The sequence below is a fragment of the Olea europaea genome, chromosome 10 (genome assembly GCF_002742605.1).
Source record: "Olea europaea var. sylvestris chromosome 10, O_europaea_v1, whole genome shotgun sequence".
NCBI lineage: Eukaryota > Viridiplantae > Streptophyta > Magnoliopsida > Lamiales > Oleaceae > Olea > Olea europaea.
The window spans coordinates 29,744,606-29,765,442 of record NC_036246.1 but is presented as its reverse complement, the minus strand read 5'-3'; the positions used below and the strand labels follow the sequence as shown (position 1 = coordinate 29,765,442).

General features: G+C 36.1%; 2 protein-coding genes and 1 long non-coding RNA gene across 4 annotated transcripts; all 3 read right to left on the bottom strand.

The window, feature by feature from the left end:
* Positions 1–1,210: 1,210 nt before the first annotated feature.
* On the bottom strand, positions 1,211–2,279 carry LOC111400507 (protein FAR1-RELATED SEQUENCE 1-like). The gene is made up of 3 exons (XM_023027920.1): positions 1,578–2,279; positions 1,327–1,473; positions 1,211–1,258 (listed from the first exon to the last, which is right to left on the bottom strand). The coding sequence occupies exons 1-3, from the start codon at positions 2,277–2,279 to the stop codon at positions 1,211–1,213; spliced, it is 897 nt and encodes a 298-aa protein (XP_022883688.1).
* Positions 2,280–8,956: 6,677 nt separating this feature from the next.
* LOC111401786 (pentatricopeptide repeat-containing protein At4g32450, mitochondrial-like) lies at positions 8,957–12,325 on the bottom strand. Of its 2 annotated transcripts, XM_023029690.1 has the most exons (3): positions 12,131–12,323; positions 11,645–11,793; positions 8,957–11,412 (listed from the first exon to the last, which is right to left on the bottom strand). In XM_023029690.1, the coding sequence occupies exon 3, from the start codon at positions 11,380–11,382 to the stop codon at positions 9,145–9,147; it is 2,238 nt and encodes a 745-aa protein (XP_022885458.1). In that variant the 5' UTR covers positions 11,383–11,412; positions 11,645–11,793; positions 12,131–12,323; the 3' UTR covers positions 8,957–9,144. The 2 variants fall into 2 exon arrangements, with proteins under 2 accessions (XP_022885458.1, XP_022885459.1); XM_023029691.1 differs by lacking the exon at positions 11,645–11,793 and having other exon boundaries at positions 12,131–12,325.
* Positions 12,326–13,272: 947 nt separating this feature from the next.
* LOC111402722 lies at positions 13,273–20,445 on the bottom strand. Its single transcript, XR_002704342.1, has 2 exons — positions 20,323–20,445; positions 13,273–13,703 (listed from the first exon to the last, which is right to left on the bottom strand). It is a non-coding gene; the product is annotated as an uncharacterized LOC111402722 (long non-coding RNA).
* Between the last annotated feature and the right edge of the window lie 392 nt (positions 20,446–20,837).

Below are 20,837 nucleotides of genomic sequence, written 5' to 3'. Positions count from 1 at the left end.
TTGGTTTATCAGCAGACTTGTGTGAACTAGAAGTATTTCAGTGTGTGTATCTTGAATACCGGATTGCACTGTTGTTTTACAGTGTGTATTTTGAATTGGGAGCATTACAATGTGCGTATTTTACATTTCGAATTTTACAGTGTGTATTTTGAATTGTGACTATGAAGTTATCGTTGCTACAGTTGTGTTGATAAATGGCAGGAAAGAACAGGGGTGTTTGTCACAGCTGTAGACAAAGTGGACATCGGTTGCCTGAATGTCCAGATAAACAACGATGCCCGAATTGTGTTGAAGGAATTGTGAAGCTAATGGAGGTGGAGAAGAATACAAAAAATATAGGCCGATTATTCATGTCTTGTACTGAAGATTGTGGATATTTTGAGTGAAAGACGAAAGCCGTGGAAATGGAAGGTCAGTCGAGTGGTGATTGCGGTGACAATCAAGCTATAGCGCCTGTTCAAGACTTATTGCATATGTTCAAAAGTTTGGGAAAATTGAAGATCGAAGAAGATGATGTTGAGATTTCATTCAACATAACTGTGCGAAAGGGAAATCGGAAGATAAGGGAAAGGGAAAGGGAAAGGGAAAGGGAAAGGAAAAGCGAATGGAATAGCTAGGTCGTTTATGGTTAAAAAACTTGTGTAATCCGATCATGTTATATTATGTTTCAATTATGTAATGTAAACTAAACTTGAATACAGCCAGTCTTTATTTGAGAATATTGATATACTTTCTTCCTGTTTCCCAGCATCAGCTGCATTGCATCATACTTGATCACACTGAGTTGAAATTTACATTGAGGGAACTGTGGAACTCTAGCGAGTCACATATAATCATGTTCAGAGTTAAAATTCGAGCAATCATAGGGCTAAATTTCTATTTCTTCTGAACAATAAATATGTTGCTGACATTATTTGTGTGGAATGGTGCAATTGTTTCCCTTGTTTCAATTGCACCATGCAATATATTCTGTTTGAAAAAGAAATAAGTTTCCAAAAAACAAATCCTGAAAATGCATATTGATAGATAGCATCAGCAACTCCGTCTTCGTCATTGTTAATAACCATGTAAATACACACTATCGTAACCACCATAATACAAAAAAGTTGCAGGACTACTCTAAATACAACAAATACGTACAAAAGTCCCACACGGCTGCTTCAAGTACAAAAAATACAGACTTCCCAAGGATGGTATGAATACAAAAAATTCATCTACTTCCATCCCAAAATGCAAAAAATAATGTTTGCTGCTGTAACTACCAGATTGCAAAAAAAAAAAAAAAAAAAAAAAACAGCAATTTCCCACCATTTACTAACTTCATACTAGTTCAACGCTATCTTGTGTCCCAACAGTTTGCGGTGCTTGAGAAGATGATACGTTACAAACTTCCAAGTCTTCAACATCTACGATGTTTGTAATGTTGACTTCTAACTTATTATAAGTTCTCGAAACTGTGGACTTCATAGCTATCTGTACATGAGGAAATTTATAAGAAAATTATCAAAAGTGTCAAATGCATATTGAATAAAAAAAAATGAAAGAAAACATCGACTATGATTAGCAAAGGCAGACACCTTTTTATAACCCTTCGATTTCTTTGAACTCCCTTCCAAGAAACTTTTTTTGCGAAGTTTTTTCGGCGCACCTTTACTTTTTGTACAGTTTGGGTCCAAAATGTTTGGACCGTTCACATTGCTCAGTTCATTCCCATGTACCTCGACGATATTACATTTCGACTTAGCCAATTTGCTTGTTTGGAACTCAATCCACCCCAACAATTGTTTGGACTGTTCTTCATTTGTCGCAACCATGTCCGCCATCTTCGTAAAAGCCACACACAATTGCTCATATCTCAACTGATCTGCAGTACTAACCAAACCATCATACATGGTCGAGACCTGTACGTATGGTCTACAAACATCCCGCCTCCATCTCCTCAAAACATACCTCTCAGGGAGCGTGGAGACATCATCCCGAATTAAAACTGAGATTGCATGCTTGCAAATAATACCGCGAAACTCAAACAAATGACAATTGCACTCAATCCCATAGTTATCCCCACGGTAACAAACTGTAAAAGTTTTTTTCTTCTTTCCTTTTTCAACAATGATATCCTCATGAACCTCGTACTTTGTCACTCCGTTAAATTCTTCCGCGGATAGTACATCACAATAAACCTTTTCTGTAACTTCTTGTTGAAACTCCCTAAATTTTGTTATTGTGTACACTTCTTGGAATTGTTTCTCCATATCGTACTTCGTAGCACACGGAACCATTTGTGAGAACGATCTAAAATCAGCTTCGAATTCCTTCTCAACTTTCCTCCTCAACGCACGCTCGTATTGCTCCACAAACAGCTTTAACGACGTTTTTTGAATGTACATAACCATCGAAAAAAGCATTCATGCTCTCACTCCGTCGGGTGGTCGACATGCCTGCCCAGAATGTGCTTCTCAAATAGCATGGCACCCAACGACTTCTTTTTTTATAGATGCCTGTCAACCATATATGATCTTGCAATTCGAAATGTTCAATCATGTTCATCCAACCCTCCTCAAAATCCTTACAACTTAGTGTATCATACACTAACTCATGTATAGCATGAAGTATTGACCCTTTTTCACCATGGTAGTCGAACTTCTCAGGCAATTTCTTCAGAATATGCCACAAGCACCATCTATGCCTAGTATTAGGGAAAACTATTTTCAATGGCATTTTGCATAGCTCGATCTTGATCTGTAATAATCCCACTGGGAGCTTTACCATACATACATTCAAGCGATGTTCTAAATAGCCAAACAAATGTATTTGTATCTTCGTTCAAGACCAAAGCACATCCGAATAGAGTTGAATGCCCATGGTGGTTCACCCCTACGAAAGGAGCAAACGGCATATTGTACTTGTTCGTAAGGTAAGTCGTATCAAAAGTAACAACATTTCCAAATTCCTTATAAGCTTCTCTACATCGATTATCTGCCCAAAACACATTTCTCAACCGACACTCTTCATCCAAGTCCATACTGAAATAAAAACCTGGACTACATGCTTGCATTTTCGAGAAGTACGCCTGTATTGCAGCAGCGTCCCCTTCCCCAAGTCTTAAGCGGCGCACTTTCTCAATGAAATTCCTGCAATCTCTCTCAACACATGTCATATGCTCAAACCCATCTGCCTCTACAATAGCTGAGCTGTAGCTTTTATGCACAGGTATTTCTACTCTATCATTCACCTCAAGGCGTCTTTTAATGCGTTCACTGACTGTTCGATTGCATCTATACAATCTAGACTTAGTTGGGCTTGTTTTATGGTTATGCTCTAAATGAACCACATTTATACGCCATATTCCAGACATATCAGAACACGCAGTCAACCTGGCTTTGCACCCTGTTTGAATTGTAGGTGGCGGCTTCAGAGAAGTACTGTTCTTACGATTTCGTCGACCTTCCCGACTACGAAATTTTTAAAACGTATGATTTAAAAGTGATATCACGCAGAAGGAATTAGACTTTATGAAGAAGTGTCAAGTGTTTAGAGATATTTTGAGGTTGTTCGTTTTTTACGAAGTTTTAATCAAATTTGATCGAAAATGGGCCAATGAACAAAACACAAGGGATTTGTTCTTGATGTAAGCCCAATTTCGAGTAAATTTATTCATTTAGGCCTTCGTTTAAGTGCTTTTTTCATTTTTGGTCAATTTTGTTTTGGTTATATCCTTTTCAATTTAAGTCCAATTTTAATTCTGTTTGTTAGAGAATAACCCTTAAGATTAGGAGTTTCAATTTTAGTCAATATCTCAAATTTATTCATTTTTGGAAAAAAAAATAAATCATCTTTCCTATAATCTTCCGTCGCGTCAAACAATTGTATGATTAATGAAAAATGTTGTTAATATTAATTGTTTGACTTTGACTTAAACTAAAATCATATTTTAATCCGAACCAAACAAAACTCTTATTTTAACATTTTAATTGAAAACCAACTTGTTAGGTTTAGAAACCTTGACAACAATTTTTATAAATTTCATATACCTAATAAACTTGCTTCTAGGGAGATTGGTATATCTTTTGAATTAGATCCAATAATGAAAATTGAGAAAATGATACTCATAGTATTAGTTCTACAAGGAAGGATGGGGGACAGATTAGACCACAACTAATTGTCATCGGCCCCAATCTTTTCTGATATTGGATAGTGTGGATAGCCGTATACGATGACAAGCAAAGTGAGCGCTTTACCTTTAAGCTAGAGTCAACCCCCACAAATGCTCTACCTCTACGCTAGACCGTCGATCCCACGGGCGCTCTACCTTTACGCTAGAGTTGACTCCTATGAGTGCTATACCTCTACGCTAGACCGTCGATCACTACAGGTGGTTTACCTCTATGCTAGAGTCGACCTCCATGGGCGCTTTACCTCTATACTAGAATCAACTCCCATAGGAGCTCTACCTCTATCCCCACGGGAGCTCTACCTCTAAGCTAGAGTCGACCCCCACGAGCGCTCTACCTCTACGCTAGAATCGACTCCTAAGGGCGCTCTAACTTTACGCTAGACAGTCGATCCCCACGGGCGCTTTACCTCTACGATAGATCGTCGACCCCCAGAAGCGCTCTATTTCTACACTGGAGTCGACCCCCATGGACGCTCTACCTCTACACTAGATCGTCGACCCCACGAGCGCTCTACCTCTATGCTAGAGTTGACTCCTACGGGCGCTCTACCTTTATGCTAGACCATTAACCTCCACGAGCGTTCTATCTCTACATTAGAATCGACCACATGGGTGCTCTATCTCTACACTAGACCGTCGACTGGGGAGAAAGCCCGCCCACGTTTTTTAAGGTAACATTCGCTCAATGGAATAGCAAGAACGCTTCACGCCACCGGGTGGATACGGAGGTACTACTCCATCACTACTACATTTTCCATAGAACTACTGGTTCTAGCCCAATTTTTTATATTTCAAAATGAAGTTTTAAAGTATAAATCATTGCCTAAGTTTTATATATCACTTTCACGCCTTATATTTTAAAACAATAAAATTCTCAATTAGTACAAATACATTTAAATCTATATAAATTACGACTTTCATTGGGAGATTACAAAAAAATAATAATAATAAAAAATAGCCAAATAAATTTTTTGTTCTGTAGGTAGAATAGAGAATCGGATCAAAACCGTTTCGTTCTCGAATCTGAGACTTACAATCGAATTGATTTCTAATTCTATCATGTTCTTGTTCAGATCAGGAAGTTTTGGATAAGACAATCCGCCCCTACTAGCTTCCATTTAGAATACATTTGAAATTAATTATTGTGTTAATTTTCTTCATGAGACCATCCAATTTAAGGTCCGTAACTCATTAACTAAATATAGAAATAGATAGAAATGACTAATTTTAGTTGACCGTGCAATTTTTAAATTAGTTGCGCGTACTAAATTGAATATGAATAAAAAAAAAAAAGCCATATTGAAATTTATCAACTTTGTTTGATAACACTTCTTTACATTACAAAGTGGGTCAATTTTAATTTTTATTTTTTAATAACGCATATCATTGATCACGACTTTTATTTATTATTTAACTATATAATTCATAACATCCATCAATTTATAATTTCGAAAAACTTTGTCAAATAGAGAATATTTTTGTGTTACCAAGTTGTGACGACTGAAATATATAACAATTTATTTTTGTATAATTTCTATTCATTTTAGATTTATGCATTTCATAAAGTAATCCCTCCCTAAAATGCTCTAATCTATAGTGACCTATTTATATGATTGCCAAAAAAAAAAAAAAAAACATATACATTACCGTTTGCGCCATCGCCGGCAGCGTTTGTGTTAGAGAAGGTAAAGTCATTTGGTGTTAGCCCATCCATTGTCGGTGCTCTCCGGGTTTGGACACCGTTGGGTGAGAGCGTGGAAAGTGAAAAAATGAGACGCCAGGGTTTTATATTTCGAATTTGGGGGTTTTTTTTCTCCTCATTTCGTGAGATTTTGAATGAAAATATCGTCAAAATATCGTGGTTATGGACACCCTTATGTGAACTGTAGCGTTCTTGTATCAGTGTCCTTTTTTATTACCCTCCCCTTCACTTTATGAATTTTTTTTTCAAACACTTCGAAAATCTCTTCCATCTGCATCAGCTCTAGATGAATGATAAAAATGTTGCATAAGCCAAATTCTCCTTTTTCACCAAATATGATTTCCCGCAAACATTTTTTCACTCCAACCCTCTCCAGAGTAAGGAGATCTCCCTTGCCTTCATTTCCACTTTCAAGCTGTGTCTAATGTTTCCCATATTTACGTGTTTCAATTATGATGGTTTCACATACGCCATTTTGATTCTTAAATGTGTCTTCCTGAATTACATATGAACACTTGCATGATTATATCACCGAAATGAACCTACATCTCTCTAATTGGAAAATATTAATCAATCATGCCAAACAAACCATGAACAATTTTTCAGTAGCTAATTATTCATATTTTTTAGGCATTTTCATTCCTAGAAAGATGTACTTAGTATAAATCAGTAGTCATGATACGAGAAAATTTTAGTATAAATCAATAGTCATGATACGAGAAAATTTTTATATAAACATGAAGATAATCCTTAAATGATAAGGAGGATTATATCACCGAAATGAACCTACATCTCTCTAATTGGAAAATATTAATCAATCATGCCAAACAAACCATGAACAATTTTTCAGTAGCTAATTATTCATATTTTTTAGGCATTTTCATTCCTAGAAAGATGTACTTAGTATAAATCAGTAGTCATGATACGAGAAAATTTTAGTATAAATCAATAGTCATGATACGAGAAAATTTTTATATAAACATGAAGATAATCCTTAAATGATAAGGAACGGAATTATAATACATCTAAAGGACTGGATAAGAAATCTTGACAATTCATTTTGCACAGACATTATACAGATGGTCTGAGAAAATAAGATACATACATAATGCAAATCTTCTGGGGGAGCAGAAATAGCCCACTCTGATCCAGATTTGGAACCTGCCCGGCTTTGCGAGCATCCAGTACAACTGACAACCAGTTTGAGAATCCGTAACTTAGTTAAGGACTTGTATATCAGATCATGATGAGTATCTTAATGTGAAATAGACCGCAGTATTCCATTGCTTCATGAATTCTATATAGACTGCTTCTTCCCGAAATTTAGAGATTGCAAATCTAGAGGGACAGACCTAGCATGACAATGTAGAGTGTTACAGTAAGGCAGGCATAAATGAGAAAATGGTTAATGAGCCAACGACAATTGTGAACGTAGAATGTGTTGAAATTTCCTCCACTCCCTTCCAAGTAAGCCAAGAAATTTAGGCTTGCTTTGTAATTTTTTAGGAACTCAGTGGGTCTTCCAGGAGAGAGAGCTCCTGGTTTTCCTTTCTGGATTGCTGATAGAACCTCTCTGAGAACAGAATTGGCCAGAAAGCTGAATACATGTAGACCTGAATTTTCTGCACATAATTTTAAATACAAGAACAAGAAGCAATCATAAAGAAATGTTGAAGTCCAGCTGATCTTGTTATCAAAGAAATAAAAAAATTAAGCAGAAGTCAAGAATTAAGGCATAGATGTTCTTTTAAGAAAATGGGGTTCAAAATGTTTAGTCTAAAATCCTGTGAATTTCAATAATGTATGCACGATTCTACTGGTGCAGCATTGAGGGTTGTGTGCAGATGCAAAAGTCTAATGAGGACTTCATTTTACAGAAACTAACTGCAATAATTTTGCAGAAAGAACCAAAAGGAAAAGAGTTTGATAAAGACAAACTATATGAAGGTTAGAGGTTGTTAAACATATGTAGGCATAAAATGTATGACAGTAGAAGGCAAGAAATCAATCTGGCATCAGTACAAACTACTGATATTACCAGATACCACAGACAAGTGCATGCTAATTTATCCAACTTAAAAGTTCACACCATCTACAATATGATAGTAGCACCCTGAACTACAATGACAAATTAATTGACCGATAAAGATAAAATGAAATTCAATTTTATTAATTCTGCTTCAAGGGCATAGGCCTTTCTGGCATCAACACTGACATGAGTGACGCAGGGATTTTTCTACGAAAAAACATCCTTTTCCCCTCCATTATCCTCATGTTTTCGGTACTTGTTTACTCGTGGACTTAAAGATGAAAAAGGAACGTTTCTTCATGGGAAGTGCAGGCTATTCAAGATCCATATCAGGAAGTGATGATGTGCAGAAATGAATATGCATGTGATTCTATATTTTAAGACAAACCTTAATTTTTCTTCTTTCATGTACTCATGGGTTTGCAGTCTAGTTTCTGTCTACTAGTCCACATATGCATTATAATAACTGGAGTTTTGTTAATTTAATCCTATGGGTTTTTCGTTAATTCTTCTCAGTCCCAGCCCCATATAATCTTACAGTTCCTTTCTCCATTTTTTCACAAAGGCAATTTGATATCATACCAAAAACGGCAACAGCTCTAATCATATGTAAAGCTATAACCGTACAGGATAATCTTTTACATATAAATCACTTCAAAAAAAATTCTCGAGAAAGTCATTTAAATCTAAAATTAATAAGCCACTCTCTTATTTTTCTACAATCGACCCCAATGTACCACCATCTGTCGCTAACCTTAACAGTACCTGCAAACTCTCACAAACCACATGTTCGGGGAGTGAAATAGGATAAATCTACTTTGACAGATAATTTTGACAAAATTACATGTGGAATAAAGTGATTGGATGGAAAAATTGACTTTTTTTTCAAGTCATCCAATGATAGAATGTCACGTAACATTATGTCAACCTTAATGTTCATGTAGTATAATTGAGCAAAATATGATGCATGATACACCCAAAAATCTTTCTTCACACCACCAACCCCAACAAACTAATTATCAATGTAATTCTTTATTTTGTTAACACGGTGTTCCTAGAAAAGATAGATAATGTCATTTCTTCCACGTAATCAAGCGAGGAGTTGTACACATAAACAAAGACAGTTTGATATCACACCAGAAACCTCAGAAGATATCATCTATCATACGGAAAAAAGATTAAATCCCGTACGTCTTCACTATTGGAGGAAAAAATAAAGTACGTTAAATTTGTCCAACTTCACCAATAATCATTACAACTACATTTTCCATCTTCAAAATGGTGAAATCTCTTGGCATCTCGAGCAATGATTAGCCTACCAACTATTGTTGAGATGATCTTCAGTGCATTATGGCAATCGCCACAAACACGAAGATTCTTAATTATTCGCAATTGGGATCGAGCTGGAGAATTCATTAAAGCTTGGGCAATAGCAAGTCTCTCGCTATGAGCCATTAGAGCTTCCTCCTTAGTTTCTTGGTCAACGTCGTGGAGCACAAATCTAGTGTCTGGTATATAACCAACAGCTTTCATATTATTCTTCAGCCCTCCAAGCAATGTGTATATATGTTCATGATTAGGGTGAGATCGGTCACCCGCTCTATACTCAAAGACTGTACTCTTAACATCTAGAGGATTTCGATTACTCAATTTCTTTTTCTCCCCTTCAAGGTCAGAAGCTTTTATTGATATGAGGCCTGCCCTCGATTGATCATCCAATCGTGACGGATCAAGGAGCTCAACAAGCTCAGCACAACGGTCTCCGAGCACCTTATGTCCATGAATTCTGCAAAAATTCATTAATGTCTCCCAAATTTCTATACCTGGCTCGATCGGCATCTGTTCAATGAACTCCAAAGCTTCGTCCAAGCATCCTGCACTTCCAAACATGGCCACTACACTAACATAATGCTCCATGGAGGGAGAAATTCCGTAATCCTTGCTCATTGATTCGAAGTGCAACATTCCTTCAACAATGTCACCTACGATTCCACATGAAGAAAATACCTTAATAAACATTTGGCCATCAGGTTTTAGTCCACATCTTTTGAAATCTGTAAACAATTCAATAGAAGCTTCACCAAAACCATTATTAGCAAGCCAAGATATCATGATTTCCCAAGAAGTCAGGTTACGTTTTGGCATTTGATCAAAGACCACAAAGGCATCATTCACGGAACCACATTTGGAATACATCTCAAGAATCTTATTGTTTATTTTGACTTCAAGATTTGGTGTTGATCTTATGAGGTGCTCATGAACATATTTGGCCTCTTCTAAAGCTTTATTCTCACCACATGCTTCCATCAACATTACATATCGAGGCAAATCAACTGGGAAATGTTGCAGCTCTAGCAATTCTAAAAGTTCTACAGCTTCTTTTAGTTTACCCTCTTTGTAGAATCCATCGAGCAATCCCAAAGGATTTGCTGTTGATTTAATAAAGTGCTCGCTGACAGATTTGACCTCTTGTAAAGCTTTATTCTCAAAACATGCCTTCTTCAACATTACATATCGAGGAAAATCAACTGGGACATGCTGTTGCTCTAGCAACCCTAAATGTTTTACTGCTTCTTTTACTTTTCCCTCCTTGCAGAATTCATCGAGCTTCTTGATATCAGCAACTTCAACCAACCTCTCGTTCTGTTTTAAATCATTAGTTCTTTGAGAAAAAACTGTTCCTCTGTTCTGGGAGTCATTCTGATTCTGCCAATAGTTTCGTGCATTAGAGTAATTAACTTCACTTTCATTTTGATACACTCCGGCACTATGTACACTCTGCTGGTTAATTCCTGTGTTTCCAGCATAATAGCCTCCCAAATTCTTCTTTGATATTCCATGTTGTCCGCTGTAGAAACCACTTGAGCTCTGCTGAGACTGCCCACTCACGGAGTCCCAACCACCTTGAAAAATTCCAGTGTTTCCAGCATAATGGCCTCCTGAATTCTGCTGCGATATTCCATGTTGTCCCCTGGGGAAACCACTTGAGTTCTGCTGAGACTGCCCACTCACGGAATCCAAACCACCTTGAAAAATTTCTGTGTTTCCAGCATAATGACCTCCTAAATTCTGCTGCGATATTCCATATTGTCCCCCGTAGAAACCACTTGAACTCTGTTGAGACTGCCCACTCATGGAATCCAACCCGCCTTGCAACATTCCATACCCACTTGAACTCTGGTGCAACCTTTCACTCATGGATTCTAAACCGCTCTGTCCATAAACTTCACTATGATGTTTCTTTAAAGTTCCCAAACCATCTGACTCGACCTCATTAGAACCAATAACTTGGTTAAAATCATCTCCATTCACATAATTAGCATTGTAAAAATCCGATATTTCAGTAGCAGTGCTGAGGTTCCTAGCAAAAGGAAGGGGCTTTATGGATTCCATGAAACAACGGGATCTTGTATCACATACCTTCAACAAATTCCTGAGAGAGAAGAAGGTGACAACTGTTGCTCTTTTGCTGTACATCCCTGAGCAGACTCGTCAGGTACAACTTAGCTAGTCAAAATACCAACAGTCACAATATTAACTTTTTTTTATCTCAATTAAACCACAATCCATTTAACTTTAAAATAATTATAATAATAACAATTCAAAAAGGGGTAATAAAAAAAACGACTAAATTCCTAAATCCAAAATATTATCGAAAAACCAAAAATAGCACCAAATTCATTGCAGAAAAGGGAAAAGGTTAAATCAAGTAAAGAAATGGAAGAGAAATAGAAGTTACCTTGCAGGGAGATGAGAACTTATGTGAGAAAAAATGAATTGAATTAAGGGTTGGAGACAAGGTAAACAAGAAGTGTAGGAGCAGTGACGGAACCAATAACTCAGGCCAACTAGGGCGGTCGTAGACCATTGACCGTCGAAAGTCAACCACTGTAATAGCGATGTCATTTATTAATTAATTAAATAATATGAAAAATTCTCCAATCTATATGTAAATACACTACAATAACATAAAAATCATATACATATCAAAATATAATTCAATACAACCCAAAATCCCAAATTTAACATTTAAATGATAATAACATTACACAACGATTGCATATAAATCTAACCACAGCCAGTCAACTAGTCCAATTGCAATTAATCTAATTTTCTTAATTAAATAAATCAAATTATAACTAAAATCAATCTCTTCACAAACCCTAAAGTGCAAAGATACAATTTTTTTTATCATTTAAGAAATAAGACAATGCGATAAAATTACCGACAGAGGCGGCGTGTGCGGTGCGTTCGTCACTGGAACTGAGTGGCGAGTGACGACGGCGGGTGGGAAAAATCGGGAATCCTCGAGTCGGAGTCTAGGTAGAAGAATAGGATTTCGAATTCCCTGGTGTCTCGAGTCTCAGATTGGGCTTTTTGAAAATGAGACATTGCAATGTCGTGACTTCTTCAGACTTCGGCCAATGGATGTATTTGTTGTGATTTTGGGCAGTTATCAAAGTTTGGTTTTTCTATTAATGGGCCACATTTTCAAAACAAAGGCCCATTCTTCGCCTAGGCACATGGGAGGAGAAGCCTAACTCAAATTTCATACTTCTTTTAAATTTTGAACTAAAAATTTGTGTACAGAAAATCTTAAAACGTGCCATCAGTTAGGATAAAAAGGTCTGTCGAAAATCGTTTATTAAAAACTTGTTTACATTTTCATCAAAATGTTCAATTTGTCATCTCTTGATCATGAATTTCCTATGACAGTGGAATGATCCTATTTTGATCTTAATCTTAACACGCTTTATCGAAAATTTAATAAAGTATTTGTTGACTCAATTGTGAATGTACATTGGTTTTTGAGTTATATCATTGAACTAACTCAAGTTTAATGGAAATTTTTATCTTGAAATGCAACCTTGTTTTATAAATATGTCTTGTTTTAGATATTTGAACTTGTTCATAATATATAAAAAAATGTAATGGTTCACATCGATGTCAAAGGCACATAATAAAATGTATTGAACATATTTATGTAGTTCACCTTTGTCGCAAATTTGTGCAACATCCGCACACCCCTTTGCGTGTAAAATAATATTAGACTGTGAAAATGTTAATTTCTTATTTGTTAGTGCTTGTAAGTTGTGGATTGTGTAAGGTTGGATAATAAGTATTAAGACACGGGTCTTACAAACTGTGTATATAAAAAACATATTTCACCGAATTAAATTATAATTTAGGCTATGCCAAATTTGCCCTTGGAGCATGTTTGGGTTGGGATAAATTTTAATTGAACTGATCAAACATATTTTGTGTCCAAACATTTTGTAGGACCCATAGCTAATAAGCAGTAATAAAATACCAAACACACACCCAGCCATACACCAGCAAAGTAGAGCTTAAATGAAATGCAGGAACTGAAACCATAATTAGCATTTCTTATTGCTCGAATTCAAAAATAGTAACAAAGAAGAGCAGAAAAATATATGCAGGGGGTCGGATATTTTTTCTTTTAACATTTACACTATCGATAGCTTAAACTTCCTATTTGAAGGAACTGAGATGGGGTAACAAAACAAAGGCAGATAAGCCATAAATTGACTTGAGAGGCGATTCTACCCTTACACCATCTCGAAAAACTAAGATACCAGTATAACTTAAGAACCAATGCATCATTGTACAGTGCAACAATATTGCAGCAAACAGGAAGAATTTGTACAGATGAATACACGGATTTACATGAAGTAGCTAAGGAATTTCTTCCGTCTGGAGCCCCCTCCTCCATAAAGTTCGTTCCATTGAAGAAGTTCAGTCATGTTTACAGACTCTGACGAAACACTCGCACAAACCTGCACCCATGAGAGGAAAATGAAAATTCGGAAGTTTAGTGTATAGATTGTAGAAATTGGGTTGCCGCCATTTGTGAAGCCCAAGTTAATATCCAACAGCCTATGACCCGGTTAAATGGCCCAACTGGTAGAATTATGTGGAAGCTTAATTGAACAAAAGAAAAACACGCTTTCTGTTTGGAGAAAAAAATGACTCTCACATGATTGTGACACCTGGCAGTCGCTGGACCACTGGATCAAATGAATTGATTATTTCATATAAAAGGGATCAACAATTCTAGGGTTAGTGTTGGCTCTCATTTTACGCAGCTTTCGTTTTCTTTTCGTTTTGAGTTGAAAAATCTCTCTCTGTATTTGTTGGCTCTCTTGTCTTGAATCTGGTTGATTCCTTTAGTTGGTTGAGAGTAGATGTGATGCTATGAACTCTTGTGTGAGTTCTTTGTATTGTAGAGGAGACTGTTGTCGTGGTGACTGGAACTGTGTGTTCCTTCTGTGATTCGAAAACTGCTGTAATTTTGGCCGGTGTGTTTTGTTCTAGTGGATTCGAGCTTATTCTTTTGTGGATGCTCACGGGGATTAGGCGATTTTGACAAATCGCTGAACCTCGGGGCTTCGGCCAAAAATCGCTTGTGTTTCTCTTTACTGTTTTCAGATCTACAAATCTTGATCTTTAGTCTTGCAAATTTTGATGCTTTGAAACGGTTCTAGGGTTCCTACAGTGGTATCAGAGCTCAGAGTATTTTTACTTTAGCTATTTTTTTTGGTTCCCATTTAATTGAGGGTTTGAAATCATCTCACTGGCCAAAAAGAAAAATAGGCAGATTTTTTTTCAAGATCTGCCAACATTAAATTTTTTTTTCGTTTTAAAATTTTTCTTTTCTTTGAGTAACACTGAAATAATTTTTGAGAGGGCATAGCAAGTGTGATGTCGTTTTCTCTTTGAGATACTCAAGTGTTCTTGTTGACTGTTGTATTTCCTTTACTTCGTTTGGTGTTGAACTTCGTATACAATTGTGTATTTGTAAATGATGCAGTATAGTGATAATTTTTGGTATACGGTAAGCCGTAACTAACCTGTTCTTGGTGAAATTAAAGACTTATCTTGTCTGGTTTTTCTGGTACCTGCAGCCTGTAGACACTAAATTTTGTGATCAAATTAGTTTTGTATTGAATAGTTGGTACACTTATTTTTGGGAAGTATTACTTTGGTAATAAAACCATTTTTCAAACAAGAGATTCTCTGAACCTCCTCTAGCTCTACCTCTGTCTAGGGTTCCCTGAGAGAACCCTAGAAACTTTGGGGACTAGGGTTTCGGTTCAAGAAATCTGAAATCTTCAAAAACTGCTTTCTTAAAATCTCACCGTGAGTTGAAAATCAAATCCAAATCATATTTTCGATTGATAAATTGTTGTACAATCTATGTGAATTGTGCTAACACTCAACTTGATCTTCTCAGGTGTTAACGTCAAAGTTTAATGCTTCAAAGGTACATACATTGCACTTACAATTTTTGGTAACTTACTGTGTGTAAGTTTATGAAATTAAATTCATAGCATGCTTAGTGTATTTTGAATATCTGAATGTGTTTTACTTTGGTTGCAATAATTCTGTACACATCACAATAAAGCACAGTCCACATATAATCTGAAATTGGAATAATAAGACAGTGAACTTTGTAACACACTGTTGACTAAATAATCATTGAGATATATTTGTTTTATCATAATTTGTGAACAATTTCACACTCCTGCACAATATGAACTCTAAGGTAGATGTCCAAATGTGGGATGGCAAAGTAGACTTTAGTCTCTGGCGTCAAAAATTAAAGCACTATTGTTACAGTTAAAATGTGCTAAGGCTATTGATGAATCTTGGCCAGAAACCTTATCTGAAACTAGGAAAACTGAGCAAGATGAATTAGCCTGCAGCACTTTGTTCCTACACCTGTCTGATACTGTAATTAGGAAAGTAGGAGAAACTAAAACTGCTGAAGAATTATGGACTGCCTTAGAAAAATACTACCTTACAAAAACTGTGCCAAATAAATGTTTTCTTTGGAGACAATTTTTTAGTTTTAAGTTTGATCCTAACCTTGATACAGGAGATAATATGGATAGGTTTAATAGGATCACACAGGACTTAGCAAACTGTGATGAGAAAATTTCTGATGAACAGAAGGTAGTTGGCCTACTTAATGCTCTAGGAGATAAATATAAAGATATTAGAAATGCTCTAGAGTATGGTAGGAGTGATCTCGCTGTTGAAATAATTCACAGTTCTCTTATGAATAAAGAACTTGAATTAAAATCTAAACACAAAGAAGTGTACCATGTTGAGGGTATGTCATCAAATTAAAAACCATATCCTAAAGGAGTAAGTAACTTCAGTCATTCCAATTTTAACAGAAATAAAACATTTAACAAAAGACAGTGGAATAACACCAAAGGAAAAGGCAAGAAACCAATCAAAGAAAAACAAAACAGCAACAATAACAGAAAATGCTTTGATTGTGGAAAGACAGGCCACTTTATTAAAGACTGTTTTAAAAGGGCAAATGACCAAAAGAATGGGTCTAACACTGAAAATGCTTCTTTAGCTGCTGCTGCTAATTATAAAGAAGCAGGAGCTAATATTGGAGTAGCCTATGTATCTCTATCTGAAGATACTGATCAGGACTGGGTCCTGGATTCTGTTTATTTCATATGACACCCAATATTAACTGCATTTCAGATTTTTGTAGTCTGGATGGAGGATTTGTAAAACTTGGGAATGATGAGTCATGCCAAGTTAAGAGAATTGGAAATGTGCTGTTGAAATTTAAAAATGGTCATCACATGTTATTAAAACATACAAGATATGTACCAGCACTTAGAAGAAATCTCATATCCCTAGGAGTTCTTGATGATGAAAATTATCAAATTGGTATTAAGAATGGCTTTACAAATATAATAAGAAATCAAGAACACATTATCAGTTCTCCTAAGCTTAATGGAATCTATGTAATAGGTGCTGAAACCATTTCACCAAAAAATTCTGTGAACCCTATCACACAACCCGATAAATCAGAACTGTGGCATAAAAGACTTGGCCACTTAAGTGAAAAATGTTTAAAAACATTATCATGTCAAGGGGCATTTGGAAAAGACAGTGTTCAGAAATTGACCTTCTGTGAACACTGTATCTTGGAAAAACATGTAAGACTGCATTTTAAGGCTGGACTGCACAAATTCTAAGATGTCTTTGAATACATACATTTTGATTTATGGGGATCAGCACCTGTTTCCATTGTATCTGTTTACAGATATTATCTTCTTGCAACTGATGACTATTTAAGAAAGACATGGATTTTCTTACTAAAGTCTAAATCTGATACTTTTGCAATTTTTAAAGAATGGAGTGTTCTAATTGAAAATCAGATTGGTAAGAAGATAAAAATTTTAAGAACTGATAATGGCCTTGAATTCTGTAATACAGAATTTGACCATTATTGCAGTAAACAAGGGATAATGAGACATAAGACTGTGAGCTATACTCCACAACAGAATGGAGTTGCTGAGAGGCTTAATAGGACAATTCTTGAAAGGACCATATGTGTGCTAATCAGTTCTGGCCTTCCAAAAATTTTCTGGGGTGAAGTTGTAAAAATAGCTTGTTATCTTATAAATAGATGCCCCTCCAGCTCTCTAAATAACATAATTCCCCAACAAATCTGGTCTGGTTCAATGCCAGATTACTCTCATCTAAAAACTTTTGGATGTGCAGCCTATGCACATCACACTGAGACAAAATTGGACCCTAGATCATTGAAGGGTGTGTTCTTAGGATATGGAGAAGGTGTTAAAGGCTATAGATTGTGTTTAAGAGATGTAAGGGATTATAAGGTGATAACAAGTAGATCTGTTATCTTTAATGAAGATGATTTTCCTTGTCTTAGTGACAAATCTAGTAAGAAATTGGGAAAGGATGACTTCATTATCACAGAAATTAATTTTGATAACAACAATACTGATGACCAGGCTCAGCTTGAGGTGGAGCCACATCAGGTTGTACCCCAAAATAACTCTGATGCTGAAATAATTGAAGATGAACAGCATCTAAAGCCTGCAGGTGATTTGCAGGGCTACCAACTTGTTAGGGACAGAGAAAGGAGGGAAATAAGACCTCCAACCAGGTATCAACATGCTGATTTCGTATCAGATCAGACTGAATCAGATCAGTTTGACTTAGAACCAGCCTCTTATGAAGAGGCTATATCTTCCAAAGAATCTCCGAAGTGGATTGCTGCGATGGAAGATGAAATGAACTCACTCTTTAAGAATGAAACTTGGACTTTAGTTGAAAAACCCAAAGATTGTAAGTTGATTGACTGTAAATGAGTTTATAAGATTAAAGAGGGTGAGACAAAGGTTAGTGATAAGAGGTTTAAGGCAAGACTTGTATCTAAAGGCTTTAATCAGAGGGAAGAGATAGATTACAATGAAATTTTTTCATCGGTTGTTAAATATACATCCATTAGAGTCCTACTTGCTATAGTGACACAATTTGATTTGGAGTTAGAACAACTTGATGTGAAAATTGCCTTCCTGTATGGTTCTTTAGATGAAACCATACATATGACTCAACCAAGAGGGTTGAAGTGGTAGGAAAGGGAAACTTAGTGTGTCTCTTAAAGAAATCCTTATATGGCTTAAAACAGGCCCCTAGGCAGTGGTATAAAAGATTTGACTCTTTTATACAAGGCTTGAACTTTAGGAAATCAGAATATGATCCCTGTTTCTATTATAAGAAAGAAGGGGAATCTGATTTTTTCTATCTGCTTTTGTATGTTGATGATATGCTCCTTGCTGGTCACAATTCTGTTGCACTAAATTCAATTAAAGAAAATCTGAAATCTGAATTTGAGATGAAAGATTTAGGACCAGCTAGAAAGATTTTGGGTATGGAAATAAAAAGAGATAGGTTAAATGGAAAGTTGTTTCTAAAACAAAAATCTTATATTGATAAGGTTGTAAAAAGGTTCTCACTTCATGAGTCTAAGCCTGTCAGTTTGCCTCTATCTGTTGGTATGAAACTATCTGTTGATCAATCACCTAAAACTGAATAAGAGCATAAGAGAATGATAAATGTGCCTTACTCTAATGCTGTTGGATCTGTAATATATGTTATGGTTTGCTCTAGACCTGATATTGCTTATGCCGTGAGCGTGTTAAATAGATTCATGAGTAACCCAGGTGAAATACATTGGCAATGTATCAAAAATCTGATTAAGTACTTGAAAGGAACAAGTAACTTAGGTCTAATGTTCAAAACAAATAAAAATGGACTTAGACTTAAGGGATATGTAGATTCAGATTTTGCTGGTAATCCAGACAATAGGAAGTCCACAACTGCATACTTTTATGTGATAAATGATACATGCATTAGCTGGAAATCTCAGCTTCAAAAACTTGTTGCATTGTCCTCAACCGAGGCTGAATATATTGCTGCAACGGAAGCTGTGAAAAAGGGTTTGTGGCTGAAGGGTTTGCTTAATGAATTTGGTCTTATAAAAAATCAGGTGGAGTTATTTTCAGACAACCAAAGTACTATCTTTTTAAGTAAAAATCCTATCCTGCATGATAGATCAAAGCATATAGATGTAAAATTCCATTTTATTAGAGATATCATTGATAGGAGTGATATTAGATTGATCAAAATACCTACAAAGGTAAATCCAGCAGGTGCTGGAACTAAGGTAATCCCTATTAGTAAGTTTCTTGATTCTTTAAGATTAATAAATCTTGAAGAAGACTGATTCTAGTTAATATTGTTTTTACAGCTAATAAGAGCAAATGAAATGAAGTTGAGTTTTGAATCCACAAGAACATGCACAAAAGACAGCAAAGGTGGAGAATGTGAAATTGGGTTGCTGCCATTTGTGAAGCCCAAGTTAATATCCAACAGCCCATGACTCGGTTAAATGGCCCAACTGGTAGAATTATCTGGAAGCTTAATTGAACAAAGGAAAAACACGCTTTCTGTTTTGAGAAAAAAACGACTCTCACATGATTGTGACACCTGGCAGTCGCTGGACCATTGGATCAAATGAATTGATTATTTCATATAAAAGGGATCAACAATTCTAGGGTTAGTGTTGGCTCTCATTTTACGCAGCTTTCGTTTTCTTTTCGTTTTGAGTTGAAAAATCTCTCTCTGTATTTGTTGGCTCTCTTGTCTTGAATCTGGTTGATTCCTTTAGTTGGTTGAGAGTAGATGTGATGCTATGAACTCTTGTGTGAGTTTTTTGTATTGTAGAGGAGATTGTTGTCGTGGTGACTGGAACTGTGTGTTCCTTCTGTGATTCGAAAACTACTGTAATTTTGGCCGGTGTGTTTTGTTCTAGTGGATTCGAGCTTATTCCTTCGTAGATGCTCAACGGGGATTAGGCGATTTTGACAAATCGCTGAACCTCGAGGCTTCGGCCAAAAATCGCTTGTGTTTCTCTTTACTGTTTTCAGATCTACAAACCTTGATCTTTAGTCTTGCGATTTTTGATGCTTTGAAACGGTTCTAGGGTTCCTACATAGACCACCTAGATAAATAGAATATTATGTATAATTCTTGAGAATATCTTCACACCTGCTCGTGAGCAAATCTGAAGTCATCCGTGCTTAATGGCCGAATATCAGCACTCCCACATAAGTCTGGTGGTGGTTTACCGTCAGCAAGAGCAGCGGCTTGCTCCTAACATTAGCACCAAAGTATATAGTTAGTTTATGAAACTAAAGATCATGCCATATGTTAGGAACGATGAGTGCAGAATGTCAGAGGAAAGTGACCTGGCTAAAATGCTCAGAAAAGCCACAATTAGTTGGTTATTAGGGCATTTAGCAGGACTTCTCTTACTTCAACTACTAGTAAAAGAACTTCTTGAAGAAGCCACCTTGAGTCAACTTCCTCTAAAAGCTCTTCTAACTAGCAAAGGACTTTCTGTAAATTATCCAGGTCCAAAAGCAACTTTGCCTCAAAAGCAGCTTTTGGTTTTCCAAAAGCCCTTCCAAATGGGCCCTAGAGAAACCATGATTGGAAACTTTAGAAATAGGCCACATGTGATAACATTTACGTTGCTTGATGAAACCCCAAAAATGAAAGAC